Raw genomic sequence first — 21,512 nt, forward strand, 5'->3', positions numbered from 1 at the left:
GTACTGTTCAACCAGGGAGAAGGCAGAGGGCCAAAACATAGAACAACTCACGGGCTGCTCAGCAATCCCCGTCCCACCCCTGTGAACCCCGGTGGTCCCACGGCCCCTAGAACTCTGCAAAGTAGTGCGAAAACCATGGAGGTTCCTTTCAGCTCGACTGGACCATGGGTTATGATTCCCTGGCCTGCTGCCCCTCTCCCCAGTGTCACCAAGTGACAGCACAGGCCGCCCCCACCCCCCCACGTGGAGCTGTCTGATCCTGATTCCGAATTTCCCATCACCCTTTGAGCAAGGATGCAGAATAGATGAGCTGCCCCCATGGGCCCTAAGCGTTGTGGGTTTCTCTTTCCCCATCCCCTGTTTGCATGTGGTGTGCTTATACGCTCAGGGGTGGAATGTACCCCCGTACACCTCCCTGAGAAGAGAGTTCCTACCATGTGACTGAGAGAAACTGAGTCAGTGTGCTTAGTGATCTGCACAAGATAGCACAGCATCTGGGGGCAGGGGTACCTTCCGGAACTCTCCCCCGACTCAGAGACGGGCGACGGAGCCCTAGGTGGCAACAATATAGAGAGACTTTGGTGGGTCCTTTTCCCAGCCTAGGTCATAAGTGTGTTAGGAAGGGGTCCAGGCCGGGACATGGGATATATGGCAAAGTGTGTGTGGGGCCCCTGGCTAGGGGAAACTGGCGACCTAGAGGATTAAGGGGCCAGAGGGCTGGGTGCTGTGAGGATTAAAGTCCCCTCGGAGCCTGCCCCCACAGAGCCTCTCGCTGCTTTTTGCATGGCCCAGGCAGGTGGGCAGGAGCTGCGGGAGGGGCGGCCCCTCACTGTGTGTCTTCCTCCTCCCTCTGCCGCCTGCATCCTCCACTCAGCCTGAATGTGGACTTGGCCTCCCCCTCCCTCCCCAGCGCCGGGCCCTATTCAGGAGGCAGCTGCAGGATGCTCCTGACCCCTGGCTCCCCGCTGGGCCCCTGCCTGTGGCCCATTCACAGCCTCAGGCCTCGGGCTGCCCCGCCACCCTTCTATCAGCCCGTCAGGCTGCCTCCAACCCACCCAGCCCAGACCTCATCCCAGAGCGCTCCATCGCTGAAAGCGGGTGAATCCAGGGCATGAGGCTCCTGTGCCTGGGAGCTTCCGGGCCTTCGGCACATTATTAACAAGGAAATTGCATTGGTAGAGTGTTTCCCCCAAAGCTCCAAGCCACATAGCTCGTATGATCTCATCTCCCAGGGCTGCACTTGAAGGAAATGTGCTGTGACAGGGGTGCTCCCTGCTTTGCTGCGAGGGAGGCAGTTGGAGCTGGACACTGAGTCTGGGTGACCTGGGTCCTGGAGAGCCTTGCTCTGGGTTTGTTTTAACCCACCACAACCCAAGGGGACCCTACCCACTTGATAGATGAGGTGATTACGGCTCCACATGGTTACCCTATATTGCACAAACTGGTTAGTGGCAGAGACAAGATTGGGATTTTACCTTGCTCCTTCATTCGCTCTCAGCTTCCTTCCGGGGCACACGGACCTACCTCTCTCCCTCCTCTGCACACGTTCTCTCTTGGGCTCTCTCTCGGTTTCTTTCTCCCTTTGTCTCCCTCTCTGCGTCCCGCCTGCCCTGTGCCCCAGCCTACTGTCAGCCTCTGCTCTTGCCTTCATCGTCCCAGATGTGGGGGGTGGTGGTTGGAAGCTGTCCCGTGTGTGTTTGTGGAGGCCAGGCAGCCGGCCCCATCCCCGCCTCTCCCTCCCTACTGGTCACCCTCCTTGATTTCTGAGGCCTCATTATTAGGGTAGCGATGACCTGCTTTGTCTGGCTTGTCTGGTCCTGGCAAGAAAGGTAGAGTTTTGGCAGAGACGGGAGGCTCGGCCTGATTCCAGCTCATTCTCTGCAGTCTGGAGCCTGTAATGTGCTTGGGGCAGGGCTGGCAGGCCGCGGTGGGGGCTGGGGGCTGGGGGCTTGGGGAGCCACAGGGCAGCCCCTGTCACTAGGACAACAGCAGGGAGCCTTGGAGGGGGAGGGGGAAAGGGAGCAGGTGGTTCTTTGTCTGGAGCTGGAATGAGAGAGAGGGGCCCATGCCTGATCTCAGCCCCTCCACCCCACTACCCCTTCAAGCCTCTGAGGCTGCCCCTGAGAGAGGATTTATATCTCTGCTCCCAGCAAATAAATGCAAGGCCGTTGGGCATCTCCTCCTGGGCTGAGGTAGGAGAGACTCCATGCTGTGTAACAGACCACTGCTCCTCTGCAGCGCTTGTGGGGGTGGGAGAGCCAAGGGTGGATTTTCCCACGACTCAGGGCTGCTCTCCATCCCCCACCCCATCCCCCATCAGCCCACCAGGGACGACGGCCATGTGGGACCAGGCCTGGCCAGGGTCCAGACTAGTGAGTCCCCATGGCCTGTGCCAGCCTATGGGGATGGGATGGGTCCCAGGCTGACATTGCCACTTTCCTGTCTGAGCAATAAGGAGGTGAGAACTATGCTGGTTTGAGGTTCCTTCCTGCTTTCAAAATCTCTGTTTTGAGTGGGCCTGAGACTCCTAGAGCCCACTCCTCTCCTGGGTCAACACTTGCCTCTTTGATCCTTAAACTTTTCTTCTGAGCATTAGGGCAGCCCTGGAGTCTGACACTCAGTGGCAACCAGTGGTGGAAAAGAGTCCATGCTAAGCTGTCTGTGTGGAACCCTGGCTGTGTCACCTGATGGCTTGTCACTTAACCTCTCTGTGCTCATTTTCCCGTACCTCTATCTCCTTATCTGTGATATAGGGATAATAACAGGACCTACTTCAAAAGGTTGTTGTAGGAGGTAAGAGAAATTTTATACATAATGTATTTAGAACAGTATTTGGCCTTATGAAAACACTCAGAAATATTAGGTATTTTTTTCCTTGACGATCTTTATGGAGCAGGGGTAGGTGAGTTTTCCGAAATGCTCTATCGTGTGGACCAGATGGGTGTCATCCCTGAAATCTGGTGTTTGGGGTTCAGGGTGGAAACACATGCAGATTTTTAAGTAGGCCTCCTTTAGAGATGTCTTCTCTCGTTGAGTTTTGGGGAGAATTGAAATAGTCCATGATTTATGACTCTTGGCTGTTTCTCTTGGATTGTCTGAGGGACGTCTTCCTACGATAGTCTTCATTGCCCTAATCTGTAAAAGGAGGAAACGTGGGCTTGGTCTTCTGGGCTCTCTTGTCATGCACACATGGACATCACACTGTTTATCTTTCAAAATCTCAGCAACTCGAGGCAGTCGGTTGGCTCAGTTGGTTAGAGCATAAGCTCTGAGCAGTGGAGTTGCTGGTTCGATTTCCACATGGGCCAGTGAGCTGCGCCCTCCGCAACTAGATTGAAAGCAATGACTGGAAAAACATACTGTTCCCCAATATTCCCCAATAAAAATAAAAAGATCAGCAACTCACTGCAGCGTCTCCAGGATGCATGAACTCTTGTGGGGAAGCCTTTATGAGCAGGCAAGCTCTCAGTATCCACAAGACGTGATTAGTGTCATTTCCTAGCAGGGTATGTGCTGTGGGCGGACATTGGGTGGGTTCTGTGAGGAAAGAGGGGCTATGGAAGAGGAGCAGAAAGGTTATGGGCTTCTTCCGTGAGACGCATAAGATCCTTTTCTAACTGAACCAGTGAGACTTTCCTTGGAAAATAGCACCTGTCTGTTCATCCGAACATCCAGTATTTATTCACCCAACAAATCTTTATTGAACACCGAGCATGTTGGGCGCTGTGCTAAGCACCAGTGTTAAGTTGTGACGCCGCCTTCCAGGAACCAGCAGTCCCGTGAGGAGGCCAAAGTAGCCAATTGGAGAGCAGTGCGGGGTGGGGCTTGGAGGTCTGTCCAAGGTGCAGACCGTGTCTGAGGAGAGTCTTCCCAGAGCCAGGACGTCCGAGGAGATGGGAAGGGTGAGTCAGAGTCTCCCAGGGTAACCAAGGAAGAAAGGAATCCTAGGCAGAGGGACCCACATGTACAAAGCTTCAGAGGGTAAAAGGGCAGTGTCAACAGACAAAACTCAGAGCACAGTGCCTTTGGGGAGCCCCGCCCCGCCCTGTGTGCTGGGGTGTGGGGTGTACATGGGTGTGGGCATGGAGGGGGCCAGCAGCCGGATGTGGAAGGACTCGCAAGGCTGTGTGGCCTGCTCCCTGGGCTTGGAGCATTCCCCACTGGGGTCCTGCCAGCCCAGACCCCCGATGTTGAATGCATCACCTTTTCATTCCTACTTTCCTCTTGTCCAGGGTCAGGAGTAAGGACGGAGAGGAGGGAGTTTAACCTCTCTGAGCCTCAGTTTCCTTATCCACACACCAGGCACCAGATGGTAGAAGTGGGTGAAGGTCTCCAGGGCCTTCTAAGATTGTCAGTGGTTGTCCATCCCCTATTTGGATGTTTCCCATGGGGGCCTTGGAAACATCCTGGATGCTTGCCGCCTGGGCCTCTGTGGGCAGAGGGCTGGGGACAGGCGCTGGCCAGTGGCGATGGTGATGGGGCACCTGTGGCAGTGCTGAGTGAGGGGCAGAGCCCCGCTGACCCCCTGCCTGTCTGTGCTTCTCCTTCAGTTTGACCCAGGGAACACAGGCTACATCAGCACAGGCAAGTTCCGCAGCCTCCTGGAGAGCCACAGCTCCACGCTGGACCCGCACAAAAGGGACGTGCTCCTGGCTCTCGCTGACAGTCACGCGGATGGGCAGATCTGCTACCAGGATTTTGTCAACCTGGTGAGCACTTTGGGTCCCTCGCCGCTGGGAGGGCCCGTGTGGGGGTTGTGGCTTATAGGACCCTTGTGGACAAGGAAAGGGATCTGTTGGCCCACAGCACTGAAAGAGTCCAGGCTTCAGCCAATGAAAGCACATCACCAAGGACCCGTCTTCTCTTTGTCTCTCAGTGCTGCCCTCTGCAGTGTCAGCCCCTACAGAGAGAAGCCCCTGGCCTTTCCAGACCCTCCCATTGTGGCAGCAAAGTGGCTGCAGCTGTTCCAGCCCTCACACCTTCAGGCCTCGCCATGCAGAGGAAGAAAGAGACTCTTGTTGTGGTAGCTTCTGTGCAAGGCCTGGGGTTTCCTCCCTCCCATTGGCCTGGATTAGGTCAGTGGGATGTGTCGATTGACTCAAACTAATCAATGCCCACCCCTGGACCTGGGAGTGGGGTCAGTTCCACCAAAACAAAGGGCTGGGAGGTTATTGTTGGCAGGAGAGGAGCTGGGCAGTGGATATTGGGAGGGTCAGGCCCGAACTCACAGGAGCAGTGGGGCACATGGGTTACGGCCAGAGCTCGTCACCTGCTGGCAGATATCTGGGTTGTTGGACGGGCTGGAGATAGGAAGCCTGTAAGTCCTGCCCAGTGGCCTGGTGTCCTGGAGTGGATGCTTCCTCCTCGCTGAGGGTTACTGCTACGTTATTACTGGGCTACTGTGGCAGCCTTGGAATGGGGTTCACTGGAGTTAAGCAGGGAGCATTTTACCTACCATGGGATGGCTGGGATATCAATAGAAGCTGTATGAAGTAACAAGATGAATACAAGACTGGAAGTCTGCACTTGGTTTCCCTGTTGGTGAAATGGAGATAGTCACCTCTCTCTTCTCGTCGCCTGTGGAGGAGGCGAGAGTGAAATGACTGGTGTGAAGTTCCCCGGACTCCTAGAATTCACAGGCATCAGTGATGGGGAAGCCAGTACCACTTGTAGCGGTCATCGTGTCAACTGAGCTTTCTGATGTGGACGCCCAGACTTTGAAATTGTTTTCATTGCCTCTTGGCTGAGGGCCTCCCTTTGCCCAGAGGTTAGCACGAGGGCACGGAGCAGCGGTCGGGCTTTAGGGGTAAAACATGCTACTGCTGTTCACAGTGGGCCCAGGGAGCAGACCTCTGAGAGGGCAGGGGACAGAGCTGAGCTAAGCTGGGGAACGGTGCGGGTGGGGTGACAGCCAAGAATCATGTGATGGGTGATGGAGGGGAGCCCTGTGACTTGGAGCCTAGCAGTGCCACCAAAGACCATGCCACAGGTTTGAGCCTACGTAGGCTCATCCATAGCCCCAGGACCAGGATGTTTGCTGCATATCCTGCTCAGTCTCAGGGCAAGGTGAGGGCATGGCTGCGCTCGTAGATGCTTCTCTCCAGCAAGGAGTCCGTGGGGTCCTCTGTGTGAACTCACAATAGCAAGTTACTTGTTACTGTCGGAATTTCTCTATTCAAGTTCTAAGCTGGAGCAGCCAGACCTAGCCTGGATTTGTGTGAGCAGGGCTGCCCTGGAGAACAGGACTAAGAAGGGGTCACTGGCAGGAAGCTCTGGGTGAGGGGCAGAGAGCTCAGGGCCTAGAGTCAGATGGACCTGGGTCCTGCTCCTAGCTTTGCCTTTGCCACTCACTGGTAAAGATCCTCTGAGCCTGGGTTTTCCCATTTGTAAAAAGAAGCCAACGGATACCCTCTTCAGGGCCATTGCATGGATTAAGCAAGATGAAGTATTTGAAAGCCTTTGTTGTCTCTAATGATTTTCCACCAGGTAAACTCTGCATCCTTTGTAAGCCCTTCCCCACCCCAACCCAGGATAAAACCAACCTCATCCAGAACCCGCCCTCACAGTACTTTGCCAAGTTTCTCTTATAGCACAGACTACATGTCATTACAGCTAAGTGGCCAGGGCTGTCATGTGTGGGTGTGCACGTTGTGCACTGTACAAGGATGCCTGGCAGAGGGATGACTGGGGACTAAAGCTGGCATGGGCTTTGTTCGCCAAGGCCTGGAATGGGCTCAGCCACCTGAAAGAAGAGGCTCCCTTCTCTAATTGGCACAAAAGTGCCAATTACGTGGACTCCAGAGTCAGGCTGCTCTGGACTTGAATCCTGATGCTGATTTGCTAACCTTGGGTCCTTGAGAAAACTACTTACCCTCTCCAAGCTCTGGTCCCCATCTTTATAATGTGAGGATAGTCCTGTGCAATTGTAAGCTCCGTGAGGCCTGAGACCGTGGTTACTACGGCGCGAGCACAGTTCTAGGCTCATCAAGGTGCTGGTGAATGGTGAGTGTGTGTGTGCTCGTGCTGAGTCCATCCCCACCACGGTCTTCAGGGCGCTGCCATGGGTGTGTTTGTATGCACATGCACACTCGAGGATTGGGAGAGAGGAGGATAGGGTGGTGACAAAATAACTTCACGACGTGATCCTGTCTGGGGCTTGCAGTGTGCATGCAGCCCCAAGCCCTGCCTGCGTGTACAGAACTCCTGAGGCTCTAAGAAGAACCAGACCCAAGCTTTGGAAGCATGGAGGGGATGAGAATAGGGAATCTTTGGAAGGGGTTCATCCAGAAAGGCCTGCTGGAGCTTTAAGCCAGACTTGAAAGGTGAGAGACAGCAGAGCCCAGGAGGGGGCAAGGGCACTGCAGAGGGAGGCTCCAGAGGCCTGGTCTGAACGCAGAGCCTCCCCACTACCTTCCCCCTGACAGGGCTTCACACCCCTGTGCCACGGTCTGGCTTGCTTCACCTGGGCAGCCCTCTCCGGACTCCTGCCTTCAGGTTTAGCCTAATGACCACTGCGGGGCCCACAGTCCCAGGAATGTGTGATCATCCCCACCCTGGCTTCCATGGAACAGCCACCCAGGCAGCACTGTGGACTCTGGGGTTGGGAGGACTATGTCTCTAGGACATCTCCCCATCGTAAGCGTCTAGAATGTGGTCGTGGAGGGCAGGTAGGAGGTGACGGAGGCTTTGGGAGGCTGCAAGTCAGCAAGGCTGCCTTTGGTGTGTGGAGCCAGGCTATCTGCTGGATGAGGCAGCCAGGGCTCTACTGAGGATGGGTGAGGCTCAGTGCTCACGCAGGGCTCTACGACCAGTCCCTGGGCTCACCAAGTGTTACACGTCCCTTGGAGGTACTCAGGTGTGGTAACCATCCACAGGCACAGCTTTGAGTTCTAGTTCTGCGGACCTCTGTACAAACTCGCCAATGGCCGCCCCTCTCTTCCCAAGCCAGTGTTTATGAGGACGCTAACTCCTACTCACCTTTCAGCTCCCACTCAGATACCCATTCCTCCCGGCAGCCCTCCCTGACTACCTTGGGACCCAGTATGGCTCCCTCTTATGTGTGTTACAGCAGCCTTCACTCCGAACTACTGGTTACTTATCTGTCTGGACCACCACTGTATCCCCTGTGTCTGGCCTGACACTTAGTAGTTGCTCAGGAAATTGTGGTGGGTGGAAGGAAGGAAGGTAAACTGAATGTGAACATAGGCTCAGGAGCCTTAACGGGCCTGAACTTGATGGGTTCTTAAAAGTCTCTGTGCTGTTTCCTCATGTAGTAGAAGGGGGATAGTCATAGCCCTGTGTAACAGGTAGACTAGTTGTATCAAATGAACCTACATGTCAAGTGTTTAGAACAAGCCCTGACACGGAAGAGCTCAATGCATATTGCTTCTCGTGAACTGCAGTAGAACAAAGGGAAAGATGGGATTAGGCTGGTTGGTCTAAGTATTGCACTGGCTGGGAAATGGTCGGGGCTTCCCCGAGACGCCAGTTCTGACCCCGCCCCCCACCCTGTTTCCTGTGCAGATGAGCAACAAGCGGTCTAACAGCTTCCGCCAAGCCATCCTGCAGGGGAACCGCAGGCTGTGCAGCAAGGCCCTGCTGGAGGAGAAAGGGCTGAACCTCTCGCAGCGGCTGATCCGCCATGTGGCCTATGAGACCTTGCCCCGGGAGATTGACCGGAAGTGGTACTATGACAGTTACACCTGCTGCCCCCCACCTTGGTTCATGATCACTGTCACACTGCTGGAGGCAAGGACAAGGGTGGGGAAGGGGCTGTTCTGCCTTGGCGGAGTGTGGTGAGGGTGGGGCCAGGAGCATATCTGGGGTCATGTGGGAAAGGGCAGTGTTGTCTCCCCCCAAAGGCAATGGTGGAGGAGCTAATAGCAGTTGCCATTGCAAGTCAGGCCCCGTTACAGGGCATACAGTGTTATAACCCCTGGACCAGAAAGATTATTACTTCAAAGATTAATATTTCAAAGCGTATTACTTTAAGCAATATTCACTGCAGCAAAATCCCCATATAACCACCACCGCCAAAACAGCAGCAACAAACACAATGTAATAAGTTCATTGGTTTGGGGGATTTAGCCAGGCGAACTCATTAAAATCCGTTTATTTTAGTTCCTCCCCAAGTGAGTAACGTGGACCTGTCATTCACTCCCTTGAGACTCCATCCTCCACCGGTGAAGCAGGAATAACCAGGCCTGCCCTCCTTCTGCCATAGGCTTCCTTCTTGAGCGAGAGAATGGCTGGTAGTGCTCATGGAACACAAAAGCATCACGAAAATATATATGGGAGGGAACGTTCAAGAACAGGTCAATGTGGGCTTAACACCTTTGGAAAGGACATTCTCCCCTTAGGGAATCATCCAGACCTATTGTTCTAAAAGTCTGCTTATGCAACAGAATCCAAAGGGACCCCTTTCAGAATCTGTCCCTGTGTAAGGAACTCAATTCTTTGGGATGTTCAGCCCAAGAACCTGTGCCACACCATCACCACCACCACCACCACCACCATCACCACCACCACCACCATCACCACCACCACCACCATCACCACCACCCTCACCATCACCACCACCACCACCCTCACCATCACCACCACCACCCTCACCATCACCACCACCACCATCACCACCACCATCACCACCACCACCATCACCACCACCACCACCACCACCATCACCACCACCATCACCACCACCACCATCACCACCACCATCACCACCACCATCACCACTACCATCACCACCACCACCACCACGACCATCACCACCACCACCATCACCACCACCACCACCAATCTCAGCTCCTGAATAGAAGCTCAGCTTCCCTTTGGCATTTTATCATCTCTACCGTTTCTCTTCCAGAGCCATGGGCCTAATTACCACCCCTACATGTGTTCTTGTAAAGTTCCTAATCAAATGTCAGGATGGTTAAGTTTCATGGCATTCTTCTTCTTGTTTCCTAAGTCAGAATAGCTGGTCTGCAGGCCAGAGCTCCTCTGTTTGTTGTTATGGCTGCATCCAATATACGTTAAAGTTGCAATTTTTCTGAGATATTCTTGGACTCGGTCTCCAAATGCTTACTGTGTTGGTCTATTTATTAACTTCGATTTGAGGAACAATAATAACGAGCTGCCTTGGAAGCGGTAATGTTGCCAGGCCACCTGCATCCTGTTAGGTGGACAGAATGGCTCTCCAGAGAGGCCAGGGGAGTCCAGCTGCTGGGGGTGGGGGGGCCTAAGCCATTCCAGGCTCAGCCCAGGAGGTCTTAACCCGACACTAATTATAGCTGCATTCACAGAGTGCATGCTGGGCACACAGCGGGTCTTCGTGTATTTTCTCTCTTTTAAATCTCATGACCACCCTGGAAGTGTAGGCATTCATACCGCCATTTCCAGATGAGGAAATCAAGAACCAGAGAATTCAAATAATTTGTCTAAGGTCATCCAGAGGAGCCAGATTGGTTTTAGATTTCCGGAAACCTCACCTATATGAATTCAAAGCACCAATCTAGAAGAAAATGCTGACGCAACTCTTTCAAAGTCCTGTTCTAAAGCCCAAAGTTTTTGTTTTACATACAGTTCTAGTAACCTGGCTTTCTGATTCCATAACAGAGGGAAAATAGAAGGGACATGGAAGGAAGCTATTAGAAGTGACCCACTAGTAGCCAGCAATAAGAAGAATCTGGTTATAGTACCTGGTTAACAACCTGCTCACAACCTGGCAGTCTGGGAGAGGACAACACAAAATTTAAAAGCAGACTTGAGTCTTAAAGAAACACAAGAATTTGGGGCCATTTAGTATAGGAATGACAACCCCATCAATTGCTGGAGAAGACATCACTCTTATAGCCCAGATCAGCACCTGAGGCGTCCTTAAAAGACTGTGCAGGGGGCGGCCGGATGGCTCAGTTGGTTAGAGCACGAGCTCTCAACGACAAGGTTGCCTGTTCAAGTCCCCGCATGGGATGGTGGGCTGTGCCCCCTGCAACTAAAGATTGAAAACGGTAACTGGACTTGGAGCTGAGCTGCACCCTCCACAACTAGATTGAGGGACAATGACTTGGAGCAACACACTGTTCCCCAATATTCCCCAATAAAATGAAAAGAAAAATACTGTGCATATATACTAAGTAAGAACACAGAGACATGAATGATGCATTTTAGGTAGTGTTCCAGAAAAAACACACAAAGTTAAATACTCTTTTAGGGCTTAAAGAAGTATGCTTCAGTTATCTGCAAAATCTGCTTATATGGAGTGTTGGTGAAGATGCAGAGAAATTGGGACCACTGTACATTGTTGGAGGGAATGTAAAATGGTACAGCCATTACGGGAAACAGTATGGCAGTTCCTCAGAAAATTAAATAGAATTACCATTTGATCTGGCAATTCCACTTCTGCATATATACCTAAAAGAATCAAAAGCATGGACTCAGTGAGATATTTGTACACCCATGTTCATAACAGCATTATTCACAGGAGCTAACGTGGAAGCAACCCAAGTGTCCATCAGTGGATGCGTGGATAAGCGATATGTGATTCATACATACCATGGAATATTATTCATCCTTTAAAAGGAAGGAGATTCTGACACGCGCTATAATATGGATGAACCTTGATGACATCATGCTAACTAAAATAAACCAGTCACCAAAAGATAAACACTATATGAGTCCACTCATATGAGGCACCTAAAGAACCCAAATTCATAGCGAATGGTGGTCGCCAGGGACTGGGAGAAAGGAGAATGGGAAACTCATGTTTAATGAGTACGGAGTTTCAGTTTTGCAAGATGAAAAGACTTCTGGGGGTGGATGCGGGTTGTCCAACATTGTGAATGTACTTAACGCCACTGAGCTGTACACTTAAAACTGATTGAGATGCTAAGTTTTATGTTATATGCATTTTACCACAATGAAAGGAAAATCAACTTATGTGGAATCGCCTCATCCCCCAAATGGGTGAGTGAATTATTACTGGAATCAAATTTGAAACTCCTCCAAACCCTTCCGGCTCAGCACCGGGGAAGTGTGGGCAGAGACGCACGTGACCATTTTGTGTGAACACCTAACACAAAATATTTGAACAGAAGAGGGGTAAGAGACCGTTAAAAGCTAGGCTGGGCGCTGACCATAGGGATGTCCCTCATTCTCTGAGAAGGAAGGATGACAACTTCCAGCAGGGATTCTGCATGTTAGCACAAGAGGGCTTCCTGGGCAGCTGTGCACTTAGTAACAGGTCGTCCTCGTTCTGTGCGCTCATCCAGGTTGCCTTTTTCCTCTACAATGGAGTGTCGTTGGATCAATTTGTGCTTCAGGTAACCCACCCACGATACCTGAAGAACTCACTGGTTTACCACCCCCAGCTCCGAGCACAGGCTTGGCGTTACTTGACGTATATCTTCATGCATGCAGGGTGAGTACCTATCTTCTTTTGCTCTATCAAGAGTCCCTGTGGGAAAATAAGTGGCCCAGATAGCCTGGATTGGCATGTATTTTTTAGTTTATTTGAGCTACCTGGACACAAGATTTGAGGTAGCTCCTTGAAACTCATCTAATACCAAAATATAAGAGTTAATTAGTGAGCGCTCTAAAGGGGAAAGGGGAAAATAGAGGAAGGAAAAATGATAAAATTCCGTGGTGAGATCAGCATAAACATACACAGCATGTAAGTCCATGTACTTGCTAGCAGTGGGTTATAAATTTGTTCTGAGATTCCCAGTGGCCAAAGCAAAGAGGATAAATGTGGTCAGCTACTAAATTCATTGGCATAAACTGTGTTTGTTTGTGTGTGTGTGTGTGTGTGTGTGAGTGCCCCCTTAAGTGAAATAAAGGACAGATCTATTGAAACTGCCTTCTTCCCAAGGTGCTCTCCATCTATGGTGCGTCTTCTTGAGGACTTCTGGCAATACTTACAGCTTCTGTTCACAGAGCCATGTGGCCCTTTTTAGGGCTGGAGTGCAATCAGTTCTTACCGCATGATAAGGCTAGGTGACCATCCAGGTCCAAATCCCTTAAAAAGCACTGTCTTGGCTGGAGACCATTTTTACGCAGGAGAAGTGCTGAGTGGGGAAAGCAGAGTCCCTAGACACCAGACCTCTATGGTGTCTTTCACAGCCTCTCCAGAGAGAGAAGTGAGTTTACTCACCGTTAGTCTGGGAAAAGCCCTTGGGGGATGCCTGTCCCTGGAGATAGAAAAGGGAAGAGGATCCCTGTGGCCCCCATGGCACCATCATTTTCCTTCCTTGGCAGAAAGGCCCACAGTGGCCAAGAGGGAGCCCGACTGTGAGCTTCACTGCCTACTGAGCTTCTAAAGCAGCACAAACACCAACCCCTAATTGGCTGCATCTGCTGGCGGTGACTGTGGGGTGAGGAGACATTTTGATGGTGGTCGATGGATGTCTCCACTCTGAGCCAGAGGGCACTGTTGGCACAGGCTGTTCACCTCGCCTTTTGTGTCCCAGGCTTTGCTCTCGCAGGGCCAAGGAGCAGAGGGAGGGAGGTATGTCGAATATCATTCTTTTCACAAGCCAAGAGCTGGAGACAACAGGATCCAGGGGGATTCCCTGCCCAGGCTGCCCAAGGGTTGGGACTACCTGCTGTGTTGGCACGACTGCCCTCTCGCCTCCTCTGATCCCTTCAGGTGAGGAGGAGAATGGACAGAAGCTCCTTGTCCATTTTTTTGCCTCCAGGAGTGGACAGAGCACAGATGCTCTGAGCTGGGGTAGCCTTGGGCCTTTCTCCGGCCATTGCTTCTAATGGATGCCTGCCAGGCAGAGCCCTGGGAAGATTCTCCAGGCCTGTGATTTTGAGGGCGGGGTTCTTGGCTGCTGTAGACAGGACACAGGGACAGCTGGCCAGCACCTAGGGACAGCCCAGCAGGGGGACCTGTTACTCAGGCACACACGCTGGGCTGGTTGGTGAATTCAGAAGTCACTGTGGCAAAGAAGAAGGAGCTCAGGTTGGGAGGCAGGAGCTCTGGGTTCCCCTTACGCGGCCTCTTCTCTTCTAGCATCAGGTTCGAGGCTGTAAACCAAGGAGACAGGACCAGAAATTTCGGAGGTCTCTCTGACTCGGAGTCTGATGCTACCACCCAGTTCCTTTTCAATGAATTCTTCTGACATTTCTAATCTAGAATCCTGGCACAACTAATCTAGATGCTGGCACAGTCAGGGAGTGCTAGAAGATTCCAGGCATGGTGAGAATTTGGGACAGAACCTCATCTGAGACCTGAGCTAGCTCACAGGTACCCTCCTAGGTAAACACGTGCCCGTGTGCACTGCCCATAGCAGAGCAGTTGGCCTCCAGGCCGGGTTCTGCAGACGAGGCCAGCATCCAGACCCCTTGGTACCTGCTGTTACCCTATAACTTAAGCATCCCCAGAGAGCTGTCCAGATGCTGTAGGCTCAGTTTATATGAGATAATGGATGGTAAAGTGCTTTGTAAACTAGAAAGCACACATTGATATAATAATAGTAATGTTACGACCGTTTCTCGTAACATTTGCACTCGGCTAGACACCATCTAGCAATGAGATCTGGTTGCAGGTATATGATAGGGTAAAAAGGAAGGCATTCACAGGGTAGGAATACCCAACCCTGAGAGTTTGGGGGTAGAACAGTTTCCTTCTTACCAGAAGGGAGAAGCCTCTCCTATGAGATTTTAAGTGATAACTTTGAATGATTAAGTTCTATGAGATAGCGCTAGTGCTTGCACTTGTTTTGAAAACAGTTACTTTCTCTTTCCATCTCAGTAGCTCTTACAAACACAGTAGCCAGCCCGAGCGCCCTGGTGGCCTGGTGAATGGAGCAGGTTCTGCACATCTGACCCAGGCTGTGTGTGGTGCCAGCCTGGCCACTAAGCAGCTGTGTGACTCTAAGCTAGTCATTACCCATCTCTGATCTTTGGCTTTTCATGTGTCAACCTATGGAGTTGCTGGATCTCGACCAGGGTTAGCCCCTCTCCCTGTGGCAGGTGCAGACACTTCCAGGTATGACCCAGGCCCTGCACTTGTGTTCCTGTCTCAGGTGGCAGGGAAGGTGTGGAAGGAACACTCTTTCCAAGATGATCTGTCTGTATTGTAATTCCTGCCTCCCCCTTTGCACCCCCCCCAAGATCTTCTCAAAGGCAGGGATAGGGTCTCATTCACTACTGGATCTCCAGCATCTTAGCATGCAGTGTTTGTTGAATGAATGAATGAATGAATGAATGAATGAATGAATGAATGGAGTGTGGTCTCTCTGTACAGGATAGAACACCTGGGACTCAACGTGGTGCTGCAGCTCCTGGTGGGGGTACCCTTGGAGATGGTGCACGGAGCAACCCGCATTGGGCTGGTCTACGTGGCCGGTGTTGTGGCAGGTAGGCAGGTGGGCCCCGCATCCACAGGGGAAACCTCCCCAAAGAGGTTGGAAATGCCCGTGGGGTCAGGCAAGCCCCAGGCTTCCAGGGGACCCAGGACCTTCGTCACCAAGGCTCCTGTCTACTATGGTTGTCCTCCACTCAAATCTCCCTATCTCCCCTGGGAGGCTAGAAAGGGAACAGCCACCCAGAGAGGGAGACATGTGATGGCAGAGCGGAGGAGAGCATACGGTTTGGAACAGGAAGACTGAGCAGACTTTCAGTCTTACACCACCGTGTTGGAGCTGTGTGAGCTTGGGGAAATTCCTTAACCTCTCTGGGCCTCATTAAGCTTTAAGGGGGAACTAATAAGATCTGAGGTGACAAATGGCGTAACAGCGTTATGTGAACTGTGCAGGGGCACAGTAAGATCCCTGTAGCGACATCCAAGTGTGGGCAAAGCCAGGTACATCCCTGTCCAGGCCAACACTTCTACCCAAAGGGAGATCTGACCTCTGCCAGGCTGGCCGCTGTCCCCTTGATTGGCCCACTGCTGACAGGAGAGAATCTGGCCTAAGAGGCAGCATTTGTGCCATCTAGAGGACTCTGGGTCCCCGGGCTGACTCGGCTCACATGGCAGTTGATCATGGCCTTGAGGACAGTGGCAGCGTGACTTTCCCCTTTCCCTCCCCAGTGGGAGGTGAAGTGGGTTGGGGTGAGCTGGGGAGAGCAGAGCAGATTTCTGCAGCAAAAGTCTGCATCAGCCGGGCTCCTGAACACAGGGATGTCCCTCGTGATGCTTCCAACTTTATGGCTGGATTTTTATTTTTTTTTTGTAACGAGGTTTGCCACCTCAGCTCTTAACCTTGACAGCTGTGCCCAAGGGAGCTTTGTGTGTATGTTTAAGTAAGATCTTAATCCTTTCTGAGTGGCATTAAAGTTGTCATCAGGAGAGTGGGGCAGCGTCAGCCTTGTAAACACTGGGCAGGCAGGGACCCTGGGAGTCACTGAGTGGCTTCAAGAATCAAGAGGAAGGGTCCCACCCCATCCAGGCGAGGCTGCTCTGCTAGTTTGTGAACCCTCCACCTGGGAGATTGGTGCAGCTGCGGCTTCCTCTGTTCCTCTCTGTGCTGAAGTTAAAAACACTTGGCCCCCTCTGACAGCACCCACACCGGCTTCTCCCAGAATCCAGCACCTTCCACGTCCTTGAACAAAAGTCTAAGGAGCATCTCTGAGTGTCAGGCTTCCTCAGCCACCCACACAGCCCTGGGTCTTGACACCGGGAGATTTAGAGCCCCATTCTCCCCACCTAGATCCCGGAGACCCAGATGGTAAATGGAAGGAACAGGAGAGACACGCGGAACACTTGCAGTTAGCAGTCAATTAGATGGCAGTGCCAGTAACCCAGACGACAGAAAGAAGATTCCAAGTGACGCAGGCCTCGTCCGATCCAGATGACACACAGCAGGGACACAGTGCAGGCATCACTTCCCCGTGGTACCAGTGCAGAGCGGGATGGTGCCCAGACAGAAGTGGGGCTTGCCAGCTCCACACGAGGGTGAGGGGCTGTATCACAAAGCAAATGACGTGCCCTCTTCTGTCTCAGGCATTGATTCAGACCAGAGGGCACTCCAGTCACAACATATCTGGTCACAACACATCACGTTCGTTATCTCCAGGATTGAGTTGCCTGATGTCCCTGCACCCCTTCCTCCCTCTCAGCTCAGAATGGGGCCCTGTTCACAGACAGCCAGACCCTGACTGGATAGCCAGTCGTTACCAAGGGCCTGTCTTGTGCAGGCTGTATTTCACCCTCACACCAACCCTGTGAGGCAGGTGCCATTACTCCACCTGTTGTCGATACAGAAACCGAGGCTTAGAGAGCCCAAGTGACTTGCCTAAGAAGACACAGTCGGAAGTGGAGCTGGGCTCAAACCCAGGCTGTCTGACCTCAAAGGTTGTGCTCTAAACCACTGCCATGTTACGAGAACAAAAGGGCAGGCCTTTTCCTGTGTGCAGACTGTCAGAAACCAAGGGAGGTCTTAATAAACATGCGGCCCTGCTCTTTAATTGCTGCCCAATGACAATATTCCAAATCCAAGGCCATCACATTTTGTAACGATGACAGGTGACCTCTGCTGAGCATGTCGGGTACTTAGGGCATGTGATAAAGGGTTCCTGTGTGTTATCTGCTGTATTCATCCCAACCATCTTATGAGGTGGGTACTGGTACCCCCATTTGACAGGCAGTTCAGAGCAGTGAAATGGCTTGTTCAATTTGCTCAGCTAGGAAATACTATATCGGGTGGAAACCCTTCCTCCGCCCTGTGCTTCTAACCAGTGCTTGAGGCCAATGTGCATTTTACTTCTGGCTAACAATTATATGGCTGCCCCACCAAGCTTTTATTATAGATTATAAACAAGGCAGGTGTGTATCCCCAGAGCCTAACACAGAGTTTAGCACATGTTAAGCAACAAATATTTGTAAATGAAAGAATACAGAAATAGTTACATTGTTCTGCTGATTTTGATTTTGATTTTGATTTGATGACCAAGAGAGATGTTAGAGAACACCTGCTTTAAATTTTCCAGGGTAAAATGATCATAGCTGTGCTTTATGGCAAAGTCAGCAATTTTTTTTTTTTTTTTAAGATTTTTTATTGGGGAAGGGGAACAGGACTTTATTGGGGAACAGTGTGTACTTCCAGGACTTTTTTCCAAGTCAAGTTGTTGTCCTTTCAATCTTAGTTGTGGAGGGCACAGCTCAGCTCCAGGTCCAGTTGCCGTCTCTAGTTGCAGGGGGCGCTGCCCACCATCCCTTGTGGGAGTCAAACCGGCAACCTTGTGGTTGAGAGGACGCGCTCCAACCAACTGAGCCATTCGGGAGCTCAGCTCAAGGTGCTGTGTTCAATGTTAGTTGCAGGGGGCGCTGCCCACCATCCCTTGCAGGACTCGAGGAATTGAACCGGCAACCTTGTGGTTGAGAGCCCGCTGCCCCATGTGGGAATTGAACCGGCAGCCTTCGGAGTTAGGAGCATGGAGGTCTAACCGCCTGAGCCACTGGGCCGGCCCCGGCAAAGTCACCAATTTATCCACACGCTGCCATGGGCCCAGAATTTGGGGGGAACAATTTGTAGCCCTGACTCGAGCGACTCCTGTGGTGTGCTGCTGTGCAGAGGTGTGGTGTGTCACTTGCCATTCTGTCCCCCCCTGTGGCCTCCGTGGAATCCATACTGGCCTTGCTGAACTGTCATCCATTAGGTTCGGAGAGCTTATTAGAAATCCTGCTCGCCCAAGCTTGCTGCCCTGGGGTGGCCTTTATTGCTATACTGATAGGCACACATGCTGTGTTTGTATTTGATCTCTCCTAGACCCTCTAGGGCAGGGCCAATCTGCAGTCACTTGAGGAAAGTCTTCATGCCACAGAGGGAGGGCAGGTGGATCCAGATTGTTACCTTCAAGGTGCTAGAACCAGGGTCTGAGCCTCAGACCCAGCCCTGAGGCCAAGGCTCAGATTACCCTGGAGGTGCCCTCCAGTGGGTGGCAAACGGTGCTCCCCAGGCCCCACCCCCATTCAGCCAGAGGGCCTCTCTGTATGTGCTCTGCTCCATGGGGTAGGGTCTGGGTAAGGTTTCCTTTCAAAAGAGGGATTCACTGCTCAGAAGTTGGACAGCCTTAGACCTCCTCATTTCACAGATGTGAAAACTGAAGCCCAAAGAATTCAGGGGCTGTACCCAAGGTCACACAACTAGGCAGCCACACTCCCATTCCATGCCCCTGCCACAATCCCAGGCTGACCCCTTGCACTGGGGTTAGGACTCCAATCCACCGGTAGGGTGAGGGAAAGGTCAGTGTGTGGATGCTGGACCCGGGGGGCATCTCTGATGCCTCTGCCCCTGGTGGATCACTCTGGGGAGGCCGAGGGGCAGAATCTGGGCTGGTTTGTGGGGACTTGTGCTGAGGAAAGAGGCCAGCCCAGGGAGGCTTGGGCGTCCTCTGTCCCAACGGTAATTAATGAGGAGCAAAGGGGCTTGGGCAGCCAGCCCACCGGGAGAGCGTGGGAACCCTTTGTCATGCAGATCCTGCTGCCTGTCTGTTTGCCACCCTGGGATTTTTTTGTTTTTTTCTCCCGTTATATATGGTTGACCCCATGGCTCGGCAGTAAAAAAATAAAAAAAGAAAGAAAAAAAAAAGGTTATCTGACAATAGATCAATACCTAATTAAAGCCGGAGGGAAGGCCTGAAAGGGGAGAAGAAAGATTTATAGTTGCCCTGGGAGGGCAGAAGGACTTGGGAGTTCTCAGTTGATAGTTTGTTCTTTCCTGGGAAATTACATCCCCCTTGAGACCAAGAATCTGTGGTGGGGATCTCTTCCTTGAAGGATCCCAGAGCTGAGGAGTGAGGAGAGAGGTGTGGCAGGTATGTGGGGAGAAGGCGGCTGATGTTACAGGGCCTCTCCATACCCAGGGTGTCGGGTGCTCTGGTTCCTGGGCCCAGCCATCTCCTTAGTAGGAGACCCTCCACCCCTATAGAACCTGCAGAATTTGGCCTTCTGCCTATCCCTCCTCTCAATCCAGGCAGCAGCTAATTGGCTCATGAGCCTGCAGGCATTTTCCAGTGGTGATTTCTGCACACTCACCCAGGCCAGCCATTTCTCATCCTCTGAGCCCATGGGCTCTACCTCCCAGTTATTTTTAGTCTCCCATGTCCTTCCCTGGAAGCCAAAGCATTGATCACACTTAAATGAGACCGGAACAATACGTTTCCCATCTCCTCTCTGCGCAGCTTTCCTCCCAGGACAAAAAGTTTGTCATCCCCCCCCAGACCAAGAGTCTATACCCTTCTTTCCCCCAAAGGGTATGACATCATCTCTCTCTCTCTTCCTGGGGACTTTGCAAGGACACTTTTCCTCCAAAGAAGCCCCCTTTGCTCGGGAGAGCCTGTTGGCCCTTTGTGACTTCACTCAGCTGGAGGAAGGTTTTGGAGATGATCTAAGCAGGTTTCTAGATGCTGTTGAGCAAAGAGTGACGGTAGAGGGTGGAGGTTGACCTCGGTACCAGTGTGGGGAGTCGCTGCTGTTCAGGCCAAGAGCACAGGCTTTGTGTCAAGCAGACCTGGACTCACATCCGGGGTCCAGCCGTCTCCATCAGGTGACTCTGGGCTCAGTCTCTTCATGTCTGCAATAATGCTACTAGCACCTTTCTGAAAGGGCGGTCTTGAGTGTTCAAGGGGAGAATGGATGTGAAATGCTTGGCCAGTGTCCCAGAAGTGGTAGCTGTTTCTGCAACAGTTTTTGTTACCGCTCCAGAACCCTGAGACAGCACATTGGGAGGCAGAGGTTGGCTTGAGAGGCAGATGCTCACTGAGTCTTTCCTCCACTGAGTCTTTGTTCCCCATCTGTAAAAGAAGTTTGAATCAAATGGTTCTTTGAGCCATAAATTAATCCTCTAGGAGGCTCCAAGGCAACATGGGATCAAGGAAGAGACTTTTGCTCTGGGGTCTTATCCCTGAGGCGGCAGCATCTGAGGGCCGAGGGCTGGGGTGGGGAACTGCCTCCAGCATTCTTGAATTCTCTGTCTGTCTGTCCCAGGATCCTTGGCGGTATCTGTGGCTGACATGACTGCGCCAGTTGTGGGCTCCTCTGGAGGGGTATATGCGCTTGTCTCTGCTCATCTGGCCAACATCGTGATGGTGAGTACCTCCTGCCCCAGAATGCCTTTCTTGGCCTGCCCTCTGCCATCACTGGGTCCCGGGGATTAATCGTCTGGGTTGGGTTTTGGATCCTCGTTCACGCTCCAGTCCAGGCAGACCTGGCTGGTAGCCAGGTCACAGGCACGCCTCACCCTCTGTAGGCCCATTGCAAATGGGGCCCCTGTATATAGAATTCGTGTTTTCTCCAGGCATGGCTTTTCCTGTGAATTGGCCCATGTCCCTATTCCACCCCTTTCTTACTCAGTGGCTTTAAAAGTGTTAAAATTCATGACCACTAGCATATATCATCGTTGTAATCGTGGTTTGTCATAGATTGTTCAAAGTCAAGGGACCTTAAAGATCATCGCATCAAAATTCTCAAATTGGAAAGAAGGTTCTGAGAGGTTACGTGATTTGTCCAAAGTCACAGTCAAGTTTGTGGCAAAATCGGGACTTGAATCCACATCTCCTGAAAACCA

At 52.0% G+C, this 21,512-nt stretch overlaps 1 protein-coding gene across 4 annotated transcripts in view; it reads left to right on the forward strand.

Annotated features, from left to right (window-relative positions):
- Window positions 1-21,512, forward strand: part of RHBDL3 (rhomboid like 3) — a 46,803-nt gene that overhangs the window by 11,295 nt on the left and 13,996 nt on the right. For 2 of the 4 annotated variants that reach the window (XM_019750723.2, XM_074319997.1), the window contains 5 exons: window positions 4,551-4,709; window positions 8,524-8,748; window positions 12,270-12,418; window positions 15,251-15,363; window positions 20,933-21,033. In XM_019750723.2, the coding sequence (XP_019606282.1) occupies window positions 4,551-4,709; window positions 8,524-8,748; window positions 12,270-12,418; window positions 15,251-15,363; window positions 20,933-21,033 (747 nt within the window). Of the gene's footprint in view, window positions 1-4,550; window positions 4,710-4,955; window positions 5,076-8,523; window positions 8,749-12,269; window positions 12,419-15,250; window positions 15,364-20,932; window positions 21,034-21,512 lie in introns of those variants that run through there. The other 2 variants (XM_074319998.1, XM_074319996.1) reach the window with 2 other exon arrangements.

Source organism: Rhinolophus sinicus, linkage group LG15 (genome assembly GCF_036562045.2).
Source record: "Rhinolophus sinicus isolate RSC01 linkage group LG15, ASM3656204v1, whole genome shotgun sequence".
Lineage (NCBI taxonomy): Eukaryota > Metazoa > Chordata > Mammalia > Chiroptera > Rhinolophidae > Rhinolophus > Rhinolophus sinicus.